The sequence below is a fragment of the Calliphora vicina genome, chromosome 5 (genome assembly GCF_958450345.1).
Source record: "Calliphora vicina chromosome 5, idCalVici1.1, whole genome shotgun sequence".
NCBI classification, from domain to species: Eukaryota; Metazoa; Arthropoda; class Insecta; order Diptera; family Calliphoridae; genus Calliphora; species Calliphora vicina.
The window spans coordinates 74,026,433-74,048,223 of NC_088784.1; the positions used below are offsets into that span (position 1 = coordinate 74,026,433).

The 21,791-nt window shown below is 30.3% G+C and overlaps 6 protein-coding genes across 6 annotated transcripts; all 6 read right to left on the reverse strand.

The window, feature by feature from the left end:
* Positions 1 to 432: 432 nt before the first annotated feature.
* Positions 433 to 3,526, reverse strand: LOC135960465 (transcription factor grauzone-like). Its single transcript, XM_065511758.1, has 5 exons — positions 3,328 to 3,526; positions 2,544 to 3,265; positions 1,230 to 1,439; positions 788 to 1,163; positions 433 to 713 (listed from the first exon to the last, which is right to left on the reverse strand). The coding sequence occupies exons 1-5, from the start codon at positions 3,436 to 3,438 to the stop codon at positions 480 to 482; spliced, it is 1,653 nt and encodes a 550-aa protein (XP_065367830.1). The 5' UTR covers positions 3,439 to 3,526; the 3' UTR covers positions 433 to 479.
* Positions 3,527 to 5,274: 1,748 nt separating this feature from the next.
* Positions 5,275 to 7,472, reverse strand: LOC135960457 (transcription factor grauzone-like). Its single transcript, XM_065511750.1, has 5 exons — positions 7,322 to 7,472; positions 6,504 to 7,237; positions 6,232 to 6,441; positions 5,791 to 6,166; positions 5,275 to 5,723 (listed from the first exon to the last, which is right to left on the reverse strand). Exons 1-5 carry the CDS (start codon positions 7,430 to 7,432, stop codon positions 5,532 to 5,534), a joined length of 1,623 nt encoding a protein of 540 aa, XP_065367822.1. The 5' UTR covers positions 7,433 to 7,472; the 3' UTR covers positions 5,275 to 5,531.
* Positions 7,473 to 10,612: 3,140 nt separating this feature from the next.
* On the reverse strand, positions 10,613 to 12,999 carry LOC135960809 (transcription factor grauzone-like). The gene is made up of 5 exons (XM_065512201.1): positions 12,842 to 12,999; positions 12,033 to 12,778; positions 11,753 to 11,965; positions 10,934 to 11,309; positions 10,613 to 10,871 (listed from the first exon to the last, which is right to left on the reverse strand). Exons 1-5 carry the CDS (start codon positions 12,950 to 12,952, stop codon positions 10,713 to 10,715), a joined length of 1,605 nt encoding a protein of 534 aa, XP_065368273.1. The 5' UTR covers positions 12,953 to 12,999; the 3' UTR covers positions 10,613 to 10,712.
* Positions 13,000 to 13,435: 436 nt separating this feature from the next.
* On the reverse strand, positions 13,436 to 15,856 carry LOC135960341 (transcription factor grauzone-like). Its single transcript, XM_065511611.1, has 5 exons — positions 15,720 to 15,856; positions 14,921 to 15,660; positions 14,459 to 14,671; positions 13,826 to 14,201; positions 13,436 to 13,774 (listed from the first exon to the last, which is right to left on the reverse strand). The coding sequence occupies exons 1-5, from the start codon at positions 15,828 to 15,830 to the stop codon at positions 13,616 to 13,618; spliced, it is 1,599 nt and encodes a 532-aa protein (XP_065367683.1). The 5' UTR covers positions 15,831 to 15,856; the 3' UTR covers positions 13,436 to 13,615.
* Positions 15,857 to 16,376: 520 nt separating this feature from the next.
* On the reverse strand, positions 16,377 to 18,492 carry LOC135960808 (transcription factor grauzone-like). Its single transcript, XM_065512200.1, has 5 exons — positions 18,320 to 18,492; positions 17,480 to 18,246; positions 17,116 to 17,325; positions 16,674 to 17,049; positions 16,377 to 16,602 (listed from the first exon to the last, which is right to left on the reverse strand). Exons 1-5 carry the CDS (start codon positions 18,428 to 18,430, stop codon positions 16,411 to 16,413), a joined length of 1,656 nt encoding a protein of 551 aa, XP_065368272.1. The 5' UTR covers positions 18,431 to 18,492; the 3' UTR covers positions 16,377 to 16,410.
* A 165-nt stretch (positions 18,493 to 18,657) lies between these two features.
* On the reverse strand, positions 18,658 to 20,589 carry LOC135961378 (transcription factor grauzone-like). Its single transcript, XM_065512878.1, has 4 exons — positions 20,479 to 20,589; positions 19,364 to 20,412; positions 18,928 to 19,300; positions 18,658 to 18,867 (listed from the first exon to the last, which is right to left on the reverse strand). The coding sequence occupies exons 1-4, from the start codon at positions 20,587 to 20,589 to the stop codon at positions 18,715 to 18,717; spliced, it is 1,686 nt and encodes a 561-aa protein (XP_065368950.1). The 3' UTR covers positions 18,658 to 18,714.
* Between the last annotated feature and the right edge of the window lie 1,202 nt (positions 20,590 to 21,791).

Genomic DNA, 21,791 nt, shown 5'->3' on the forward strand with positions numbered 1-21,791 from the left:
ATAGAAAATATACATTCGGTTTCAATAAACAATTATATAAGAGCAAATAAACAATCAGAGTCAAATTCATTTCATATTATATGCTAAGTTTTAACCGCAATTTTAGCCTAAAACACGCCAATTAAATTAAAAATTAAAATTTTTTTGCCTATAAAATTTTGTAATAAGCTCTAAATACTTACACATAGTAATATTTTAGTGTTTTCTCCTATTCAAATCATCTTGAAAAAAAGTTTCAAGAGTTTTTAGTCGTGGTAGTCATTCTCGTGGAAATGCCCATATGTATCTCAGACATTTGTGGGCTGATTTTCTCGATTTATTGATGTATGTAAGTTATTTGGGGGCAACTGCAAGTTGATTTTAACATACAGAGGGACAACTTATAAGTTTGTCATTCCTAGCCATTCATGGTGAAGGGTATAAAAACATTAATTTTTTGTGTATGTACATAATTTAATTAATTTGTTTATTACATCGAATTATAATAAATGTAATGAATCATTTAATTCCATTAGAGTTTCATCATTTTGAGTTAAAGGATTTTTACTATTTATTAACTTCTGAGCACTGCCACGTTTATTTTTACGCCACTCTTCCCATTCTATAGGATGCTGTTTCTTCTTATGAGCATGCATGTTTGCGTTTGAGTTAAAGGTTCTCGTACAAAAAGGACATTTATACAATGTTTCGCCAGTATGTTGGGTCAAGTGTTCCTAAAATGTACAATATATAGCAAAGGTATTAAAATAGATAAATACATATATTACACTTTAATATTAATACATACTCTTAAAGAAATAGCTTTCTTAAATGTTTTCTCACATTGATCGCATTGAAAAATCGTATTCGAATGAGCATAACGCTTATGGTTCGTTAAAGCACGACGATTTTTACATTCCTTACCGCATTCATCACATTTATAAATTATTCCTTCAGGATTGTGTCGCGTCAAATGTTGTTTTAAATTGTCTTCGTCTTTAAGCCAACTATCACAGTCGGGATAAGGACATTTAACGCGTGGTCCACTGTCCTCATAGTGTAAACGTACATGTTTTTCGTAGGATTTTTTATCTCTAATCTCTTTGGCACATACCGGACAAATGTTTATTTCTCTTTTATGCTTCATGCTTGTGTGTACATTTAATAAATATGAACTTGCAAATCTAACAAGGATGAATAATTTAATAATTAATAATTTTGGGGAATTTTTATAGTACAAAAAAACTTACGCTTTTTTGTCTGGACATATATTACAAATGTATTCCCATTGTTCTTTTGGTATGTGTGAAGTTTGATGTAATTCTAATAAATTTTTACGAGCAAACTTTTTCGGACAACTATCACAAGCGTAAATGAGGTCCTCATTGCGGGCATGGTAACTTAAGTTGTGGGTTCGAAGGCCACTAATTGTGGTAAAGGACTTACTGCATTCATCGCACCTTCGAATAAAATAGTATTTGAATTACAAATATAGTTAATATATCGCACTGGTTTCTCTAAAGAGTCAACTGAAAATTTTTAAATTTTCGCTTTTTGCAAGAAATCGATGTACCCACTGTATAAATCTTACATCATTTTCTCTACTCTTTCGCCAAAAAATACAGTTGTATCCGGGTTCTACTTTCATTATAATGTTTTTATATTGTATGCAAAAAACGTACTAGGTCCACTTTAGATTTTATTAAAAAACCTTAGAATAAGTAAAAATACACTGTTTGCTTAAAAACGTTTACAATAATTTTGATTTTTCTCGTTGTTCTACTGTGGCATGCAAACGAGCTAAGTTCATTTTTTTTTCAAAATTGCTAAATTATTATTTTAGTCAAATGGTAAGAGTACAAATACATTATTAAACATATAATAGCATCAAACCTGTTCTAATTATTAGTTTATTCATTTAATTTTTATAAAGAAACACTAATTTGTTAAGGAAATATTTGACAATTTTGAAATTTATTATCATTTCGGCTACTAATACCAAATTGGCTTTTGAGAACAAATTTAGTGACAATAGAGACTTTAAATCAAATAACAGAATTAAAACGATAATAATAAAGAAAATGTGCTAAGTTACAGATTTCAAACATATTTAGACCAAAGGATTTTAGAACGTTTTTTGTGTCTTCTGTGAAATTTATGAAAATGGACTTTAAAATATAAATTTTTTATTGAAATAGAGGGTGAATTCCAAAATGTATGTCGAGAGATTTTTGACGCAACCGTGTAAACTTTGATAATGTTTCATAAAATGTATGAAAAGGTAAAAACATTCAGTATAAGTTTTTTTTTTAAATTTTAACTAAGCGTTTGCATGCTTTGTCTTGATTAAGTTATGACTGCATTGCATACATACATTTTGGAATTCACCCAGACTATGTTGTTCAACTAGACTTCAATAACGAGAGTTTATAATCAAAAAAGTCTATCAGTATCTGTTTCTGGAAACAGTACTCTATTATTTAATTTAAATTAATAATTATCAAAGAATAAGGTAGTAATTAAAATATTTTAATTTTTAAATAGAAAAAAATGTCTTTACTTACCGGAAACAATTCGGATCTTCATGTTTTAAAGCATGCTGAGCCACAAAAAAACGTTTCGACAACTTTTTATCACAACACATTATATACGGTCTAACTTTAGGATGAACATTTCTAAAATGTTGCACAATATCCGAAAAAGTTGTACCCACAAAAACACACAAATTACAACCCATGGGAATATGTTTCTTAATCATTTCTTCCGTATGTATGGGATCTAAACGTTGAACAATCCTTTTCTTTTTTGCAATTGCTTTGTCCTTTTCCAAATTTCTATGTCGTTTAGATCTAGTATTTTGTTTTACGATGGTATCATTCTGAAGCTCTTCGTCTTTATCATTGACCGTTTCTTCATCCATTGAAAAGTCCTGTTCGCTTGAAATAGAAGGTTCATAGTCATCAGAAGTTCCACAGTCATCATCATTTGATTCGTCGTTGAATTCTTCATCCTTAAGGTAATTTTCTTCCAATGGATTTTTTATCTGAATATTTTCATCAATATCAATAGCATCATCCGTATTATTAATTGCTTCCTCTTCCTCTTTATAGTCTTGCTCTAGTTTTATTGGACTAGTACATAGAACTTCTCTTTTAATATCATATGATGCACTATGCTCATATTCTTTATGGGTTTTCTCCACACTTTGGTAAAATATATGAAAATCATCTATTTTATGCCAGCAACTTGTACAAATTTGTGTTGTTAAAGTGTTGTCAGGTTCAGGCTGTAAAGTTATATTTCAAATATTTCCATCAAACAGAATATTAGATAAATTTTATTACTTACTTTAAACCATAGGTATTTGTCTATGACTTCAGCTATTTTAAGTTGATTGCCTATATCATCAAATATACCCATATTATTAGGGTTTTCCAATAAGCATACACAACACAGCATACTGCCCTGGGTAGAAAATTAAGCTCAAAAGGCTTAAATTTTTTATTTAATAAAACAAAAAACCAAAAAATAACTCGATTTGTTTTTATTTTTTATTGTTTTTGTAAACAATAATTTTCTTGGCATTCATTTTAGACTGATAACTAACAGCTGTAAAATGCTCTTTTAATATGACAACCTATTTTATAACGGCACTCCACAAGTGGCAACACTGCCCACATCGCGAGCCGCTGACATGAGCAAAACTATTTTTTTTATATTAAGTTTTTCGTAGTAAGAAATGGGGGTCTCAGCCAAACAGTCCCATAAGGAATGTACGGTGTGTGTGTGTACTAAGGTTGAAGTAAGCCAGATGAGCCGGAGTATAAAGTTGAACAATCTGGCAACATCTTTGTAACAACTACTCCATTTAAAAAAAATCCATTTTTGTTTTTGTGTTATTAGAAAAAGTTAAAGTTGTTCTCTATGGTTAAAGTTACCAAATTAATAATAACTCAATAATCTATTGAGAAATTTATAAAAAGAAATTATTCATTATTATTATTGGAATTAGTTAAGATACCGAGAATAAATATTTCTGATGCATGTGACTTCCAAGATCCTTAATTATTAGTTGTAAGTACATGGACATTATTTTGAAACTTATAGGTATTTTCTAAAATACATTTACAAATTATGTAAAGATCCAACCAACATATCTATATACATATTGGTGGGTATACCCATAATTATAAAATATGTACGTTAGGGTATGACCAATTTTGCAGTTACACTTTGTTGGAGTCAGGCAGGTCCGAAATGAATTCTAATTATGAATGACGTACTACAATGTCAAATAAGAAAAATAAACAAAAAATGTACAAAAGAAAATAAACTTGTCATGAAATCCTGACTAGACATCTGGAATGTTGTGTTGTTGTAGACTTCTCTTGATCTTCGTGAAGTTATTGGTAGTCGTGATAAAGATTGGACACAGCTGCTGTTGAAAAAAGTTTCCACCTATAACTTTTTTTGTGAAAATGTTTTCGCTTTTGAATTTCAAGTTAAAAACCCTGATAGTACCTACTAGATAAATTTTTTTTTAACAAATCGAGGTAGTCGTATTTTTTGGTATATCTCAGCAATTTGTGTGCCTATATCGGATATATTAATGTATCAATCATATCGCTCATTTACTACAAGACTGGCATAACTCAAAAAGTCGTTTCGAGAAAAACGGCAGCCCAATTATGACTAAAAATTCCTCGGGAGTGTTTTCCCTTTTCTTATTTTTAACATTGAATTTGAATAGGAACAATGGGAAAAAAATCCCGGGGAATTTTTATTCATAATTGGGCTGTATATGAAATACTATAGAACGTAGCATATTTTGTATTACTCAGTTCAAAAAAACACGAATTTTGAGTTATGCCAGTATATCGCACTGGTTCTTCTAAAGAGCGTCAATTCTAAATTTTTAAAATTTTCACTTTTTGCAAGAAATCGATGTACAGTAGTCATATCTACCCACTGTAAAAATCTGCTATCATTTTCTCTATTCTTTCGGCAAAAAATACAGTTGTATCCGTCTTCAAATTTCATTGTAATATATTAAAAAAAACTGTTTTTTGCTTCTACCTAACATTTTTGAATTTTGAGTTGACTCTTTAGAGGAACCAGTGCGTTATATACTCTGCTATGTATAACTATCCAGACTATATATACTTTATGGGCTCGAATGACAAACTTAGCACTCATGGTGAAAATAATAAAATATATTTTTTATTTTATGTGGCCGAAATCAAATTACATTATTCAAAATATAAGATCGTTAATCGTTCATAAATATTATACATAAGTGTGGATCTACATTTTTTATTTTATAAACAAACATATTTAATAATTTTTCAGGAATATTTCTCAAATCATGCGCATTGATGAGCTAAACATAAAAAATAGTCTATATCAAAATCATCATTTCTTTATATATTAAAAACATCCATAAATAGCGATATGGACTATAATTTCTGTTGCATCGATCGATACACAATTTTAATTATTCTATAATCAGCTTATCAATACACACCTGTTGATAGGCGCACCTAATAAATAGATTAGAATATTTTACTTATATCTACAGTAGTTTCACTTGGATTATTATTGCCCATTTTTTGCCTTCTTAGCGCTTCCCATTCCACCGGATGTTGTTTCTTTTTGTGTGAATGCATATTAGCATTCGAATTGAAAGTTCTAGTGCAAAACGGGCAATTATACAAAACTTCACCAGTGTGTTGAGTCATATGTTCCTAAAATAAAGTTAACACATAATAATACCAGCTAAATATGAAAAAGGTTCAATGTTTTTACACTTACCCTTAGTGTTATAGCTCTTTTAAATGTTTTATCACAATGTTCACATTTAAAAACTTCCTTTGTATGTACATAAACTTTGTGGCTGGATAAGGCTCTCCGATTCGGGCATATTTTATCACACAGTGGGCATTTGTAGATCTCATCATCTGTATTGTGCCTTCGTAAATGTACCTTTAAATTATCTTCATCTTTTAGCCAACTATCACAATTAGGAATGGGACATTTTAATCTAGGTCCACTGCCCTCGTAATGTTCCCTTACATGTTTTTCAAATGATTTTTTATCCTTAATTTCTTTGGCACATACATTACAAATATTTTTCTCCCTCTTGTGTAACTTATTATCGTGTATATTTAATAAATATGCACTGGCAAAACTACAAAAAGATTAATTTTTTTCATTAAGTTTAATTGCAGCGAAATTAATAAAAAAAAATCTTACGCTTTTGAGGTAGGACATTTTGTACAAAAGAAGTTCCATTCTTCCCGAGGTATATGCGAAGGTTTGTGTAATTGCAGTAAGTGTTGACGGGCGAATTTTTGCGGACATAAATCACAGGTAAATGTAAGTTCCTCATCAGGGGCGTGATATTTTAAGTTATGCTTTTGCAATCCACCAGTTGTTGTAAATGATTTGCTACATAGCACGCAACTTAAATAGAGATTTATAAGTTCACAAAACAAGTTAGGATGACTCGCCACCATAATATTTACCTAAAGCAATCAGGATTTTCATGCGTCATGGCATGTTGGGCAACATAAAATCGTTTTGTAAACGTTTTATCGCAACATGTTATATAGGCTCTCACATCAGGATGTTCTACTTTGAAATGTGCCACAATATCGGCAAAAGTTTTGCCCACGAAAACACATAAATTACAGCCCATAGGTATGTGTTTCTTTATCATTTCCTCAGTGTGTAAGGGATCAAGGCGGTTGAAAATGGCTTTTTTTCTTTTAGGTTCTTGGTTATTCTCTGGTTTTATTGCTGGTTTTTTTCTTCTACACCTTTTTGGTTTATTCTCAACTTTCCTCATTTTTACACTTGTGATATTAATTTTTTCACCAACATCCGTTTTATTAGGCTGACATTCATCCGACGTAGCGCTGCTATTTCCATCTTCATTATATTCATCATCATCATCACTACTACTACTACTGTCATTTTGTTCATTATCTGCTAAAGGATTCTTTGTACTTTGGTCAACATTAATTTCGATTTCTACTTGCAACTCTCTGTCTACATTTATATAGTCATCTTCATCGATTTCTTCTTGTTTTATATTATTTCCCATCGAATATTTATCTTCTTCCTTAATCATGGCCAAATCTTGCTGTACATTTTGAAACTCCTTGTGAGTTTTTTCTATTGTTTCATAGAATTCATGGAAATCATAAATTTTACCCCAACATATGGTACAAATGTGCGATGATACAATATCGTCGTGCTAAGCATGTTGAAAAGTTGGATATTATTGTAATATTTATAAGAAAAACATAAATAATGGTTTAAATGTGTTTTATTGTACTACCTTAAACCAAAGGTGTTCGGAAACTATTTCAGCAATATTTAATTGTTTGCCCATTTCATCAAAAACACCCATGGTATTGTGGGTTTCCAAAAGGCAAACACAACACAGCATATTTATGATTTATAAACTAAATTTTTACAGAAAACTTAATTTGTTACTAATTCACTTATGTATTTGTTGATCTGTAAATAAAAACAAGTAGATTAATATTCACGTATAATTGATAGCATTGTTTACAATTTGCAACACCTGCTGAAGTACCTACAAATTAAGGTGGTATATTAATTTCTAAATTCAGTTTGTAACAAATTATAAGTTGATACATGCCTAAAATTATGATTTTATTTTATTTATTTATTTATTTTATTACTAATAATATTAATTCTATTTACATTTGACTTATGATAGTAAAGAGTTTAGGAACAACGTTCGTTTTCTACTTAAATATAAATTTTTAAATTATAAAATCTATGTACAGAAAATATATACAAGGAAGGGAAAAATTTACAAAAACCTATGTGAAGTAGGGGTATAAGATAAAAGGAAGCTAAACTAAGGTAAATTAAGATAAAATTATGATGAGATCAGTTCATTAATATGTTGATACTGTGATGATAAGCATCTTCTATTGAAGTTGAGAGTCAATTTTTCGATTTTATCATTTACGAGTTCGAAACCAGCTAGAACGTGTAGGCGACGAGTAGAATAGTGCCAAGGTAGTTTGAATATCATTTTAAGTAGCTTATTTTGTGCTACTTGGATTTTACATAAATGACATTTTGCAGACGTAGACCAAACTGGAGCACAGTAGAACATTACGGGATGAAATATGGATTTAATGATAATTTTTTTGTTTTCTATGTTAAGCTGCGACTTTCTGCTTATGATCGGGTACATCATTCGAATTATTTTGTTTATTTTATCAATTATATAGGGAATCTGATTATTGAAGTTAAGTTTGGTATCAAGCATAACACCTAAGTATTTTACTTTATTTTCCCAAGTGATGTCATGGTTCATAAATCGAAGCGAAGTTTGAGGAGTGTAACAATTCCTACGCCTTCTCGTAAAATATATAACCTGAGTCTTCTCAGGGCTGATTAAGATTTTCCATTTATTAAAATATTTGTTCAAACCAGTAAGAGCTAACTGTAAGTTTGTAATAATATCTGCTGAATATATATCCGAAGAAAGAATTGACGTATCATCTGCAAATATAGATGTGATGCAGTTTGAAAATGTGGGGATATCTGCAGTAAATACGTTATATAATATTGGAGAAAGGCATGAGCCTTGAGGACAGCCGGCAGAAATATTGATTTGTTGCGAATAAATTGTACCTAAGTAAACATTAAACGGTCGATTTAGCAGAAAATTTTGAATAATTTTTATGAGTTCAATTGGGAAATTTAACGTTTTCATTTTAAAAATTAATCCGTTATGCCAGACAGAATCGAATGCAGGTTTGATATCAAGTAAAACCATTCCTGTTGATTTGCCAATTGTAAAATTATTTTTAACTAAATTTCTAATTTTTAGAAGCGGTTGTGCGGTGTTATGTTCATTTCTGAACCCAAACTGTTGCGGTGGTAGTATGATATTTGCATCAATAAAATTAGTCAGCTTTTCCTTAATAATTTTTTCTAAAATTTTACTAATAGACGAGAGCAGACTTATTGGTCTATATGAGAGTGGAGAGTCTGTTGGCTTACTTGGCTTAAGTATCGGGATAGTTTTAGCGATTTTCCATGCACTGGGAAAATAGCTTAATTTTAAACATGCATTAAATATGTTTGTGAGATATTTAATACCTTTTTTCGGTAGGTTTTTTAAACATTTGTTATTAATACCGTCCAGACCTGGAGTTTTTTTTATTTTTTAGCTTTTTTATAATTACAGCGACTTTATCACATGAAATGAGGTAGTTGTTGTGAGGACTTGTGTTTGTAAATCGGACATGGTTTGCAACTCTATCGACTTCTGTTATCGTAGTATAATCACTAAGACTTGCTGAAATAGAGTAGTTTAAATTAAAGCTGTGAGCCAACATTTCAGCCTTCTCTTGCTGGGTATAACCTAATACATTGTTGTGTTTTAATGTTGGTATATTGACGGATTTTTTCCTTAAAATTTTTGAAATTTTCCAAAAAGGGGAAGAAGATTTGTCTAAATTGGACAGCATGTGGTTCCATGAATTTATTCTGAAGATGTTAATTTCCTTTGTTATATTTCTGTTTATTTGAATTTTCTATAGCGTCTTCTTTACAAACGTTTTTAGGATAGATTTAATAAAAATTTGTAATAATCCATTGAAACAAATTAAGATCATCTTTCCGATGCCTCAAAAACTTACATAAATGATTGATACATCCTTTTATCGCTACTGTAGCGGAAATTTTATGGCAAACAAATTTTTTTATGAAAAAAATACGGCTTAAAAAATGTTGAACCATGTAGGGCCGTTGACCCATATACATACATACATATATTGCCTTATATTCGCCTTTGCAAAGACGTGTCTATAAAGTTTGTTGTTATTTACTTCAAATATTTTTGTGTCAATAATCGAAATGCTGTACTTCGGCCTGACGGAAGTTTTTAACTCTGGGATATATCGAAAAACGACTTCGCAGAACTTTTTTTTCTATAAATTACGGGTTTATACAATATTTCAGAAAAATTAAATTTGAGATTTCTTCATCATGCCTATCTCACATACACGTTATAGATAGCGAAGTCTATATAGTCATGTCCGTCTGTATTTTGAAATCAACTTTCCGCGTCCCCCAAATAACTTACAAACATGATTGATATATCAATATATCGGGAATTATCCAGGCTCGGTTGCTATTTAAAAAATTGACCCACAAAAAATCGGGTCAAAAAAAAATCTAAATCCATTGCAACGATGTTTATAAGGCTTATACTAAGTTGGACATACAATGGGTCAAAATCGGGAAGTATATTTTTTAACCCGAATTTTTTCAGCAAAAAAATTTTTTTGTCATAAATTTTTTTTCACTAATAAATTTAAAAAAAAACTTTTTTTAAATTTAAAAAATTAAATTAAAAAACAATTTTAATTAAATTTTTGAAAAAAAAAATTAAATTTTTGAAAAAAAAAATGAATTTTTGAAAAAAAAAAATAAATTTTTGAAAAAAAAAAATAAATTTTTGAAAAAAAAAAATTAAATTTTTTTACCTAAAAATATTTAAAATTTGTATTTTAAAATATAATTCGGTGAATAAGATTCTGCAGCCGACTCTTATATTCATTTCAAAAATCAAAAATTTTTAAGATAATTTTTTTTTTTACTTTATTAAATTTTTACAAAATTAAAAATAAGTCTTAACTAAAACGAAACTATACTTATTAAGAGCAATTGGTATATTAGTTAGGCAATGGGCCTAGTTTTTTTCTCCTTAATTCCTCCCATTCTATAGGATGCTGTTTCTTTTTATGAGCATGCATATTTGCATTTGAATTAAACGTCCTAGTGCAAAAGGGACAGTTATATAAAGTCTCTCCGGTATGTTGAGTCATATGTTCCTAAAATAGAAATGTAAATATTCTATAATTACACCATTTTCTAATTTGTGTGGCAAATATACCTTTAAAGTTAAAGCTTTCTTAAAAGTTTTATCACATTGTTCACAGCGAAAAACTTCCTTTGAATGAAAGTAGTGCTTGTGACTCGACAATGATCTTCGATTGGGGCACACCTTATCGCAATCAGGACACTTATACGTTTTATCATCGAGATGGTATCTTTGAATGTGAGTTTTTAAATTATCCTCGTCCTTAAGCCAACTCTCACAGTTTTCAATGGGACATTTTAGACGAGGTCCACTGTCTTCGAAATGGGAACGTACATGTTTTTCAAATGATTTTTTATCTTTAATTTCTTTGGCGCATACTTGACAAATATTTATTTCACGTCTATGGTACATACTAGTATGTATATTCAGCATATATTGAGTTGCAAATCTGCAAAATAATAAATATGATTAGAAACTATCCTCTCGTTATCTCTTAAACATTCCGTTAATGAATTCATAAGCTTAATTCCTTTGTACTTCAAATGTATTAAATTCATTCTTTTGAGAATTCATTCCTTATAAAATTAATTCCTAATTGAATAGATTTAAAAATGTGGTTGAATGATAAAATTTTTCTTCAATTAAAATCTATTACAAAAAGGCTTAAGTAAATTTTTTTCAATTCATTTTGTAAATGATTAAAAGCAAAACTGAATGAAGAAAAAATTTTTTAATTCAAATTGTATTAACAAAAATTAAATCATTCAAAGGCTGAATGAATTCTGTTATAAATTATTTCCATTATGAATTGTACGACGAATAAATTCGTGAATTAAGCTCAAATTGAATTAATAAATTCGAAGCTCTGTGTATAACAGTTATAAAACTTACTTCGCCGTGCGTGTTGTACATTTGGTGCAAACAATAGTCCATTGTTCTTTTGGTATATGAGTTTGTTTATGCAATTCGAGTAAATTGCGTCTTCCAAATTTACGCGGACATTGTTCACAGGCATGTGTTCGTTCCTCCTCAGAGGCGTGATAGGAAATATTGTGTATTCGTAGACCATAACTTGTAGTAAATGATTTATTACACTGTGTACAGCTTAAAGTTATAAATTAGAAACAAGAATAATAATTTGAAACTAATGTAGAAAATTACTAAGACCAACCTAAATGAATTTGGGTTCTCATGGATATATGCGTGTTGAGCTATGCAATAACTTCGTGTAAACTTTTTGTCACAGCACATTATGTATGGTTTAACGTTTTCATGATGGACCTTAAAGTGTTCGACAATGTCGGGAAATGTTTTTCCAACGTACACACATAAATTACAAGCCATTTGTATGTGTTTTTTAATTATCTCATCCGTAAGTATGGGATCCAAACGATGAGATGTTCTTTTTTTCTTTGATGTATCAACAACATTAGTTCTTGCTTTAGTGCCTGTGACTCCTTTAGTTTTCTTCCTCTTGTTTGTGATTTTACCTTTTGTACTTTCAGTTTTATTAAATATAGTTGTCTCCTCTTCAGCCTCATAATCCTGATCACTTCTTTCAGATGGTTCATACTCTTCCGTATCACCATCATCTTTGTCTGATTTAAAATCTTTTTCACTTTCACCATCATCATCTAAGGGATTTTTTGAATCGACTGTGAACCCGTCATTTGAAGTAATCTTACTATCATCTATTTCAATTTCGATTTGCATCAGATTATCCTCACAAACATCTTCATCGTGTTCTTGCTTTATGTGACTGGTGGAGCATGATAGGTGTTCTTCCTTAATAGCAGATTTTTTCTCTTTAAAATCCCTGTGCACCTTCTCCACAGTCAAATAAAATTGATGAAAGTCATCGATTTTATGCCAACATTCAGTGCAGATATGTGAAGTAAAAGCATCATTTAGTAGAGGCTTTTGAAAAATAATAAATGTTTTATTATGATTTTTTGTGAATTATTTATATTCCAGCGTTACCTTAAACCACAAATGTTTATATACTATTTCGGCCATACGCAATGTTAACCCCAAATCATCAAAAATGTCCATGATTTGAGGACTTTCCAATAAGCACACACAACATAACATTTTTATTATTTTGTAAATATCAACATCAACATATTTTGACTATCCTATTCGTTTTCAATTTGTATACATTCTGAAATGAATTACAATTGTGGCGACACGCTGCAAACTACTTAATGTTAGGAACAGAATTAAGTCGTTAGTACGTACAGCACAGGAAAAGACTCTACATACACCCAAGAATTATAAAAAAAAATCTATAAATTAATGAAGTTAAATAATTTGTTTTTGGTGATGGTTTTATGAAATGAATTACAAATATATTTTATTGTGAATTAAATAATTTAATGACAAACCGGATGAATTTAATATTTTAAATTTGAAAGGTATTAATATGCAGTTATTTTAAAAAGTTATGTTTTCAATAGATGTTTGTGGTTTGTAGTTTGTGGCATGACGTTTAAATTGTAAATTGCTGTTTGTTTACAAAAAAATAAAATAAACAATCACTGGTGATTGATAACATAAATGATAAAGAAACAGTAGTGGCGTTCACGTATCTATGTATTTTTATTAATTGTGCAAATTGTTACTGATTTTTGCTGGTTGCATTTGCTTGTCCCTAGATATTTTTAACGAGAAATTAAGAGATATAAGACTATTTTTTTCTATTAAAATCATTTAGTATATGTATAATTAAAAAACCATCTTAATTTAAAAAATGTATTAATTTGGTAATGGACCAATATTTTTTCTTCTCAATTCTTTCCATTCAATCGGGTGTTGTTTCTTTTTATGAGCATGCATATTTGCATTTGAATTAAAAGTTCTTGTACAGAAGGGACAACTGTACAATGTTTCACCTGTATGTTGAGTCATATGCTCCTAAAAAAAACAATAAATTAATTTCAATTCATATAGGACGACAACACATACCCTTAATGAAATAGCTTTTTTAAAAGTTTTATCACATTCTTCGCAGCGAAATGTTGGATTTGAATGGACATAACGCTTATGATTTGTCAGTGCCCTTCGATTTGGACATTCCTTATCACATTCCGAACATTTGTACGTTTTACCCGCCAGATTATGCAGCTGCATGTGAGTTTTTAAATTATCTTCATCCTTTAACCAGCGGTCACAGTTAGGATGTGTACATTTAACACGTGGTCCACTATCTTCAAAATGTGCACGTACATGCTTTTCAAATGCTTTTTTATCTTTTATTTCTTTCGCACAGACGTGACAAATGTTTGCTTCTCTTCTATGAAACATGCTATTATGTATATTCAGTAAATATTGGGAAACAAATCTGCAAAATAGTAAATAGTTAATTTTTAAATCATATATTAACAAATCGGCCATTTGCGATAAAGGGTCCTAAGTCAATGGAAACATTCGATTGACAACGAATCACAACTAATCTGTTTTATCTGTTTTATCTGTGGTGAAATAATACTATAATTTAAAGAAAACTTGTAAATAAAATTCCGGAAATTTCTCGATTATGACTCTCTTGTCGTAAATGAGCGATATATTTTTTAAACTGAAAGTGTAAATTAAACGTACTTAACTGTGCGTGTAGTACATTTTGTACATGTTATGGTCCATTCTTCTTTTGGTATGTGTGTTTGTCTATGAACTTCTAGTAACTGTCGCCTACCAAATCGTCGTGGACAAAATTCACAAGCATGTATACGCTTCTCCTCAGGTGCATGGTGATTTAAGTTATGCGTTCGCAATCCATAGGTTGTGGTAAATGATCTATTACATTCATTACATCTGTAATAAAAATGAATTTAAACAACGCATGTGCAATTAATCAAACATGTGATTAATCAATTTACTGATTAATCAATTAATCGATTAACTAAAACTGTGATTAATCAATTGATTAATTTGAATTTTGATTTTTCCAATTTGAATATTTTTGTTCAAAAAATAGAAAACTAAAAAAAACAATTAAAGGGTGTATAAAATTTGGCATAGCCGAGTATAGCACTCTTACATATTTTTGATTAAAATACCTACCTAAATGAATCCGGATTTTCGTGTATTATTGCATGTTGATCGATACAATAACTTCTAGTAAATTTCCTATTACAACACATTATATAGGGTTGTACGTTTGAATGATGCTCTTTGAAGTGTCCTACAATATCAGAGAATGAGTTGCCCGAAAATACACACAAATCACACAACATTGGTATATGTTTTTTAATCAATTGCTCTGTCAGTATTGGATCTAAACGGTGAGAACTCCTTTTCTTTTTGGGTGTATCATCCTTTTTCTCATTTTTATTTGAATCTTTGCGTTTAGATTTACTTTTAGCATTTTTATTTTTAATTACATTTTCCGTTTTGTCTTCATTTAATATATCTTCTGGTTCACTAATTTCTGAGGGCTCGTATTCATCTGATGTGGAGCTGCTACATTCATGGTCAAAGTCCTCATCTTCATTAAAATCACTATGAATTTGTTCATTTTCTAATGGATTTTTCTCAGCAGTCTCAGCTTTTTCATTATCTGCAACTTCTTTAATATCTATTTCGATTTGCATAAGATTATTTTCATATGTAATCTCTTCTTGATTCTCCTCCTGTTTGATAATGGTTATTTCCTCCTCCTCCTTGATGGTAGTGAGTTTATGTTGATTTTGTTGGAATAACTTATGTGTCCTTTCCACGCCTTGATAGAATTCATGAAAGTCTTCAGTTTTTTGCCAGCATATTGTACAGATATGGGATGTAAATGAATCATCTGGATGTGTCTAAAATGTCCATGCAAGAGTTTAACTGGTATCATATAATATTGCAACAATAATATTACCTTGAACCAAAAATATTTGTTTATAATATTGCCTATATTGAGGTTTATCCCCTTTTCATCATAAATGCCCAACACTTTATGAGTTTCCAATAAACACACACAGCACAACATTTTGTCTAGTTTAATAAAGATTTCGTTCAATTTGTAAACATTTGTATAAACAATTTCTTAAAAGCCCAAAAATAAACAAAAATGCAATGTGAATTGATAACACAAAATCAGCTGGTTATTGTTATTGTTTACATTTCATTTGTTGTTGTTGCAATTAGCATATTAAAAAAATACACTTTGCATTTTCTTGATTTTACACAAAGATACAAAAATATAATAATGGTATTCACTTTGAAAATTTTAGATTAGTTAAAATGTAATTTTTTCAGCCAACAAAATTACTAAAAATTATTTTGCAAAACTGCCAGTCAAAAATCAAGATTCAAAAATTGCAATGCTTATTATGTATAAGTCATGAAATGAATTCCTAAAAATACCCAACATTTCCATCTTGACAAAAATGTTTGCCTGTTTCAGTTCTCGCTCTCGTTGAGTTAAAAAATTTAGCATATCACAACTGATATTGTTAAGATTTTTGTTTGTTGTTTGTCAATGTTGTATTGATTAGACTGATTTTAATTATTACCTCAAACAAAGAAAAATACATTTTATAAGATACTGTAAAACATTTTATTATCATCTAGTTTCGAACTAAAGGATTAGTATTGTTAATAAAACTTTGGGCACTGCCTTTTTTGTTTTTTCTCCATTCATCCCATTCTATTGGATGTTGTTTCTTTTTATGTGAATGCATATTCGCGTTTGAGTTGAAAGTTCGGGTGCAAAATGGACATTTATATAATGTTTCTCCCGTATGTTGTGTCATATGTTCCTAAATAAATTCAACACAGATTGTTAACTATCCTTTATAAATCGACTTTAAATTCTCATTTTAATACTTACTCTCAACGAAATGGCTTTCTTAAATGTTTTATCACATTGTTCACACTGGAATACTTCATTGGAGTGACTGTATCGCTTATGGTTTGTAAGGGCTCCACGATTTTTGCAGAGCTTACCACAATCTGGACATTTATAGATTTTACCTTCGGGATTATGTCTTTGCAAATGAGACTTTAAGTTGTCCTCGTCTTTTAGCCAGCTATCACAGTCGGGATAAGGACATTTAACCCGAGGTCCACTGTCTTCAAAATGTAGCCGTACATGCTTTTCAAAGGCATGTTTATCTTTAATCTCTTTGGCACATACATGACAAATGTTGGCCGCTTTCTTGTGATTCATGCCATTATGAATATTTAACAGATAAGCCGTTGCAAATCTTTTTGAGACCAATAAACATGTACATAGTTAATTTGAAATATTTGTTAGGTTTAAAATAACTTACGCTTTCTGAGTTGGACACTTGGTGCAAAAGAATGTCCATTCTTCTTTTGGTATATGAATGGGACGATGGAGTTCCAATAAATTTCGCCTGGCAAATTTTCTTGGGCATGATTCGCAAGAGTGTAAAAGTTCTTCTTCGGGAGCATGATAAGATAAATTATGAGTTCGAAGACTGCAGGTTGTTGTAAAGGATTTATTGCATTGTTCACATCTGAAATAAGTATTAGTAATGAAAGATTTCACAAAACATTATTTTTTCTTAAACAAAACACTAATTCAAACACTCATAGTTTAATTTTAAAATATCCACAGAATATTTGTAGGGTATTGGTATACATTACAATACCTATTCTATATCAACTTACCTAAAATAATTTGGATCTTCATGTTTCAGAGCATGTTGTGCTACATAATAACGCTTAGTAAATTTCCTATCGCAGCACATTATATAGGGACGCACTTTGGGATGGTATTTCTTAAAATGACTGACCATATCGGGAAAGGAAGAACCAACAAAAACACATAAATCACAAATCATATTAATATGCTTTTTAATCATCTGTTCCGTTAAAATGGGATCTAAAAATTTATCTGTCCACTTCTTCTTAGTTGTGGGGCATTTACTTTTCAACTCATTTTTGTTAAACTTTTTCTTTTTTGTACTCTTTTTTACACCTTTAACAATTTTGTTGCCCTTTTTTTCAGGAATTTCTTTTTTGTCATTCACATCCTTTGTTTTATCTTCATCCATGGAACTTTCATCACCTTCACTTATTTCTGAATTTTCACAATCATTAAAAGAACTGTCATCGCTATCATCTTCCGACTCTAACTCTACGTCGTCAATCTGTTCTGCTTCTAGGGGATTTTCTTTGATTACTTCAATTTCATGTTCACAGTTTGGATTTACGTCGATTTCAACTTCCACTTGCATTAGGTTTTCTTCAAATCCATCTTGTTCCTGTTTAATAGCACTAGTACTAGGTTTTTCCTCTTCCTCCTTGATGTCGGCACTTAGATTTTGAAATACATTATGAGATTTCTTAACAGTTTGGTAAAAGTCGTGAAAATCTTTGATTTTATCCCAGCAAAGTATGCAAATTTGTGTGGGATTATCATCATTCGGCGTAGGCTTTGAGGAATGAAATATAATGAAAATATTTAGTTTGAGAAGGACATAACATTTTATTTAAATGAAGAGATACCTTGAACCAAAAGTGTTGATGTACTATTTCAGCAATATTATGCACTTTATGTGTGACATCAAAAACTGCCAACGTTTTTGAGGTTTGTAGCAAACAAACGCAACATAACATGTTATTTTATTTTAATTAAAAGTTATAATGTGTTAACATTTGTATTTGTTTGTAAACAATTTTTTTTTGTTTTCTGGCTGGTTAATTTTCTTTGATTCTTGTATTTTGTGTTATTATTCTTCTATATTGGCATTCATTGCAATTTGATAACACAAGGTGTTAAATAATGAAAACTGGCATCACCGAATATAACGGCAGTTTCTCCCCAAAAATAAAACACAAAGCGATTTTTACTTGTTCTTAATAAATATTTTAATTAGTTAAAATAAAAAATAATAAAAATATTATATAAAACCCATTTTAGTTTTGTTAACTAAATCCCATTCTATGGGATGAGCTTTCTTCTTATGTGAATACATATTTGCCTTGGAATTGAAGGTTCTCGTACAAAATGGACAACTGTACAGAGGTTCTCCCGTGTGGCCAGCCATATGTTCCTAAAAGTTATATAGGCATATAATAAATATATGTAATTCGCGTATAAAATAAAAACTTACCTTTAATGACAAAGCACTCTTAAAGCTCTTTTGGCATTCTTCACACGTAAATGTTTGTGTGGAATGTGTATTTCTTAAATGACATGTTAAAGAATGTTTATTTTTACATATCCGCCCACACTCAGGACACTCGTATTTCGATTGATTGTGAAAACGTCTTAAATGCTGTTTTAAATTGTCCTCATCCTTAAGCCAACTTTCGCAACCTTCTCGAGGACATTTAATACGTGGTCCACTTGTTTCAAAATGTAATCTTACATGTTTTTCGAAAGCTTGTTTATCTCGAATTTCTTTGGCGCATACATGGCAAATATTAGATGCTTTCGTATGACGTGACTTAATATGAATCTGTAAAATGTATTCACTAGCAAATCTGGAAAAAATATGATTTTGATTTTTAAATTCAAAGTATAACATAATGAAAAAAAAAACTTACGCTTTCGGCGGTGCACATATTTGGCAAAAGTGTGATCTTTCTGTTTTGGGTATATGCTTAGCTTTATGATGCGCTAGTAAATTTTTTCTTGAAAATCTACGCGGACACTCATCACAGCCGTAGGGTAAATTTTCTTCCGGTTCGTGATGTTTCATAAAATGATCTTTTAGCCCAGAGTTGTTTATAAAGGTTTTTCCGCATTCTTGACACTTGAAATGTTCAGGATCTTCATGGAAATAAGCATGTTGTAAAATATCTGATGGACAATCCAATTTACGTTCACAACATTTTATGTAGGGCTTAACCCCAACGTGTTCATCTTTGTAATGCTTTATTAAATTGGAAAAATCTTCGCCGATATGGGAACACATTTGACACAACATTTTTATATGCTTTTTAATAAGGCCATCATTTTCTTCTAATAAAACGTGTCCCTTTCGACGTTTTGGTTCAATAGTTTTATCTGCTTTTTTTGTACGCTTTACTTCCGTTCGAGCTAATACAGTTCTTTTTCGCCTTTTCTTTTCCGAACTAACTTTTAGTTCATTGTTTGCATCGAAAGATTCATCGCTATCTTCATTTTTAATGTCTTCCAGCAGAGAAGCTAATGACTGATCATTGTCATCATTGTCGCTTGATTCAGGACTTTTAGCTCTTTTCAACAATTTTTTGGATCTCCTTGTTTTGGTGATTTTCGATTTGTCATTCTTATTTTTGCCATCTTTATTCATAAAATCTTCCATCGCATTAACCTCTTCTTGTGCTAGGTCTAATAGTGGATTTTCAGTAAAGACATCTTCAGTTTCAAAAAAATGCAACTCCACATTGTTGTCCAAAGTTTCCTCCAATGTTTCAGTTTTTATATTCGCTTCCCAGATGTTTTTTTCTTCCTGCTCTCCACCCGTGTCCTCCAATAGCTGCTCATGCAAGATCTTCGTTTGTTCATGGTGAACTTTAGCAACAAATTCAAAAAACTCATTAAAATCTCGAAGTTTTTCCCAACATAGATTACATATTTCCAAGGTTTCTTGCTCCTCCTTTATCTGCGGCTATAAAGAAAATTTGATCTTTAGATAAAAACATTTGGACAATATTTTTTTAATTTCATTACTTGCCTTAAGACATAGATGCTTTTCAATAATTGCAGCAATTTTAGAATTAACTTCATCGCCTCCAAATATTGCTAAAGTTTTGTTGGCGTTTTCTGTACAAACAAAACAAATCATTTTTATTAAAACTTTCAATTCTATTATTTGTAAACAATTCAGTACACAAGGCGAATTTATATACCAGGTGGTGTCGATTATACAACAAGTACAACATTTACAAAAACCACTTGCAATTTGTTTTTGTTTATGTGGTTTAAGCTGTCAAAGTTTGCTTGTTGTTTTTATTACTTTTACGTTTGTTGTAGCATTCGCCTCAACAAACACAAGATAATTGACAGCTCAAACATCCAAACAACAATATCAGCTGTGCTGTGCTATCAACACCACTTGGTATATAAATTCGCCTTGTCAGTAAATTTCACTTAGTTTCACGAGGTTGCCATATCAAAAAACTGAAATATGTTCTCAGGCTTTGGAAAACGTTTTCAGGGTTAGAGTTATAACGTTTTGGCACATTTTTCGGTAATACCAAACCCTGTTTTTTCAAAAACTCTTAAATAGTTTCCCAAACGTTTCAATGTAAAAAAGTAAAAGTTCTAATTTTGGTTGTGCCGAATTTTATATACCTTTCACAAAAGTATACTTTGAAAAAAAAGATTGCTTAGAAAACTAGTTTTGTTGAAAAAGTATTATGATTTAAAAAAAATGTCTACTAAAATTAAATTTTGGTGAAAAAAAATTGTTTAAAAAAAATTTTGTGAAAAAAATTCCTGATTTTCACCCTTCTATCCTTCTATCTCAGCCATTTGTCGGCCGATTATCTCGATTATAAATAGCAACCGACTCCGCTATCTATAACTATCCAAAATACAGTGGACGTCCAGTAGTACGAACGCTCTTTAATACGTATTTCCAATAATACGAATGGCAAAATTTTTGCATTGACTACTCTGTAGTACGAATAAATGGGCATTTTTTCTATTCGATAGTACGAATGGTGGTTTGTTATAAGAATTTTTGTTTTATTTAAGTATGAATGAAGTTTTTATTATGATTTTATTGTGAAGTTTTTTTTTTTATTTTTAAAAGTGTTATGTGTTTTTAACTGCAAGTAAAACAATGTAAAAAAAACAATTTCTTTGCAAAATAAATTAAAAATTATTGCAGACCACGAAAATGAAACATCGTTGTTTGAAATTTCAAATAAATATGGATTATCCAATTCCAGTATTTATACAATCATTAAACAAAAAACACAACTGCTGGATAATTCCATGAGTTCGTTAAAAAATCGGTATAGACTTACAACTGGTGAATTT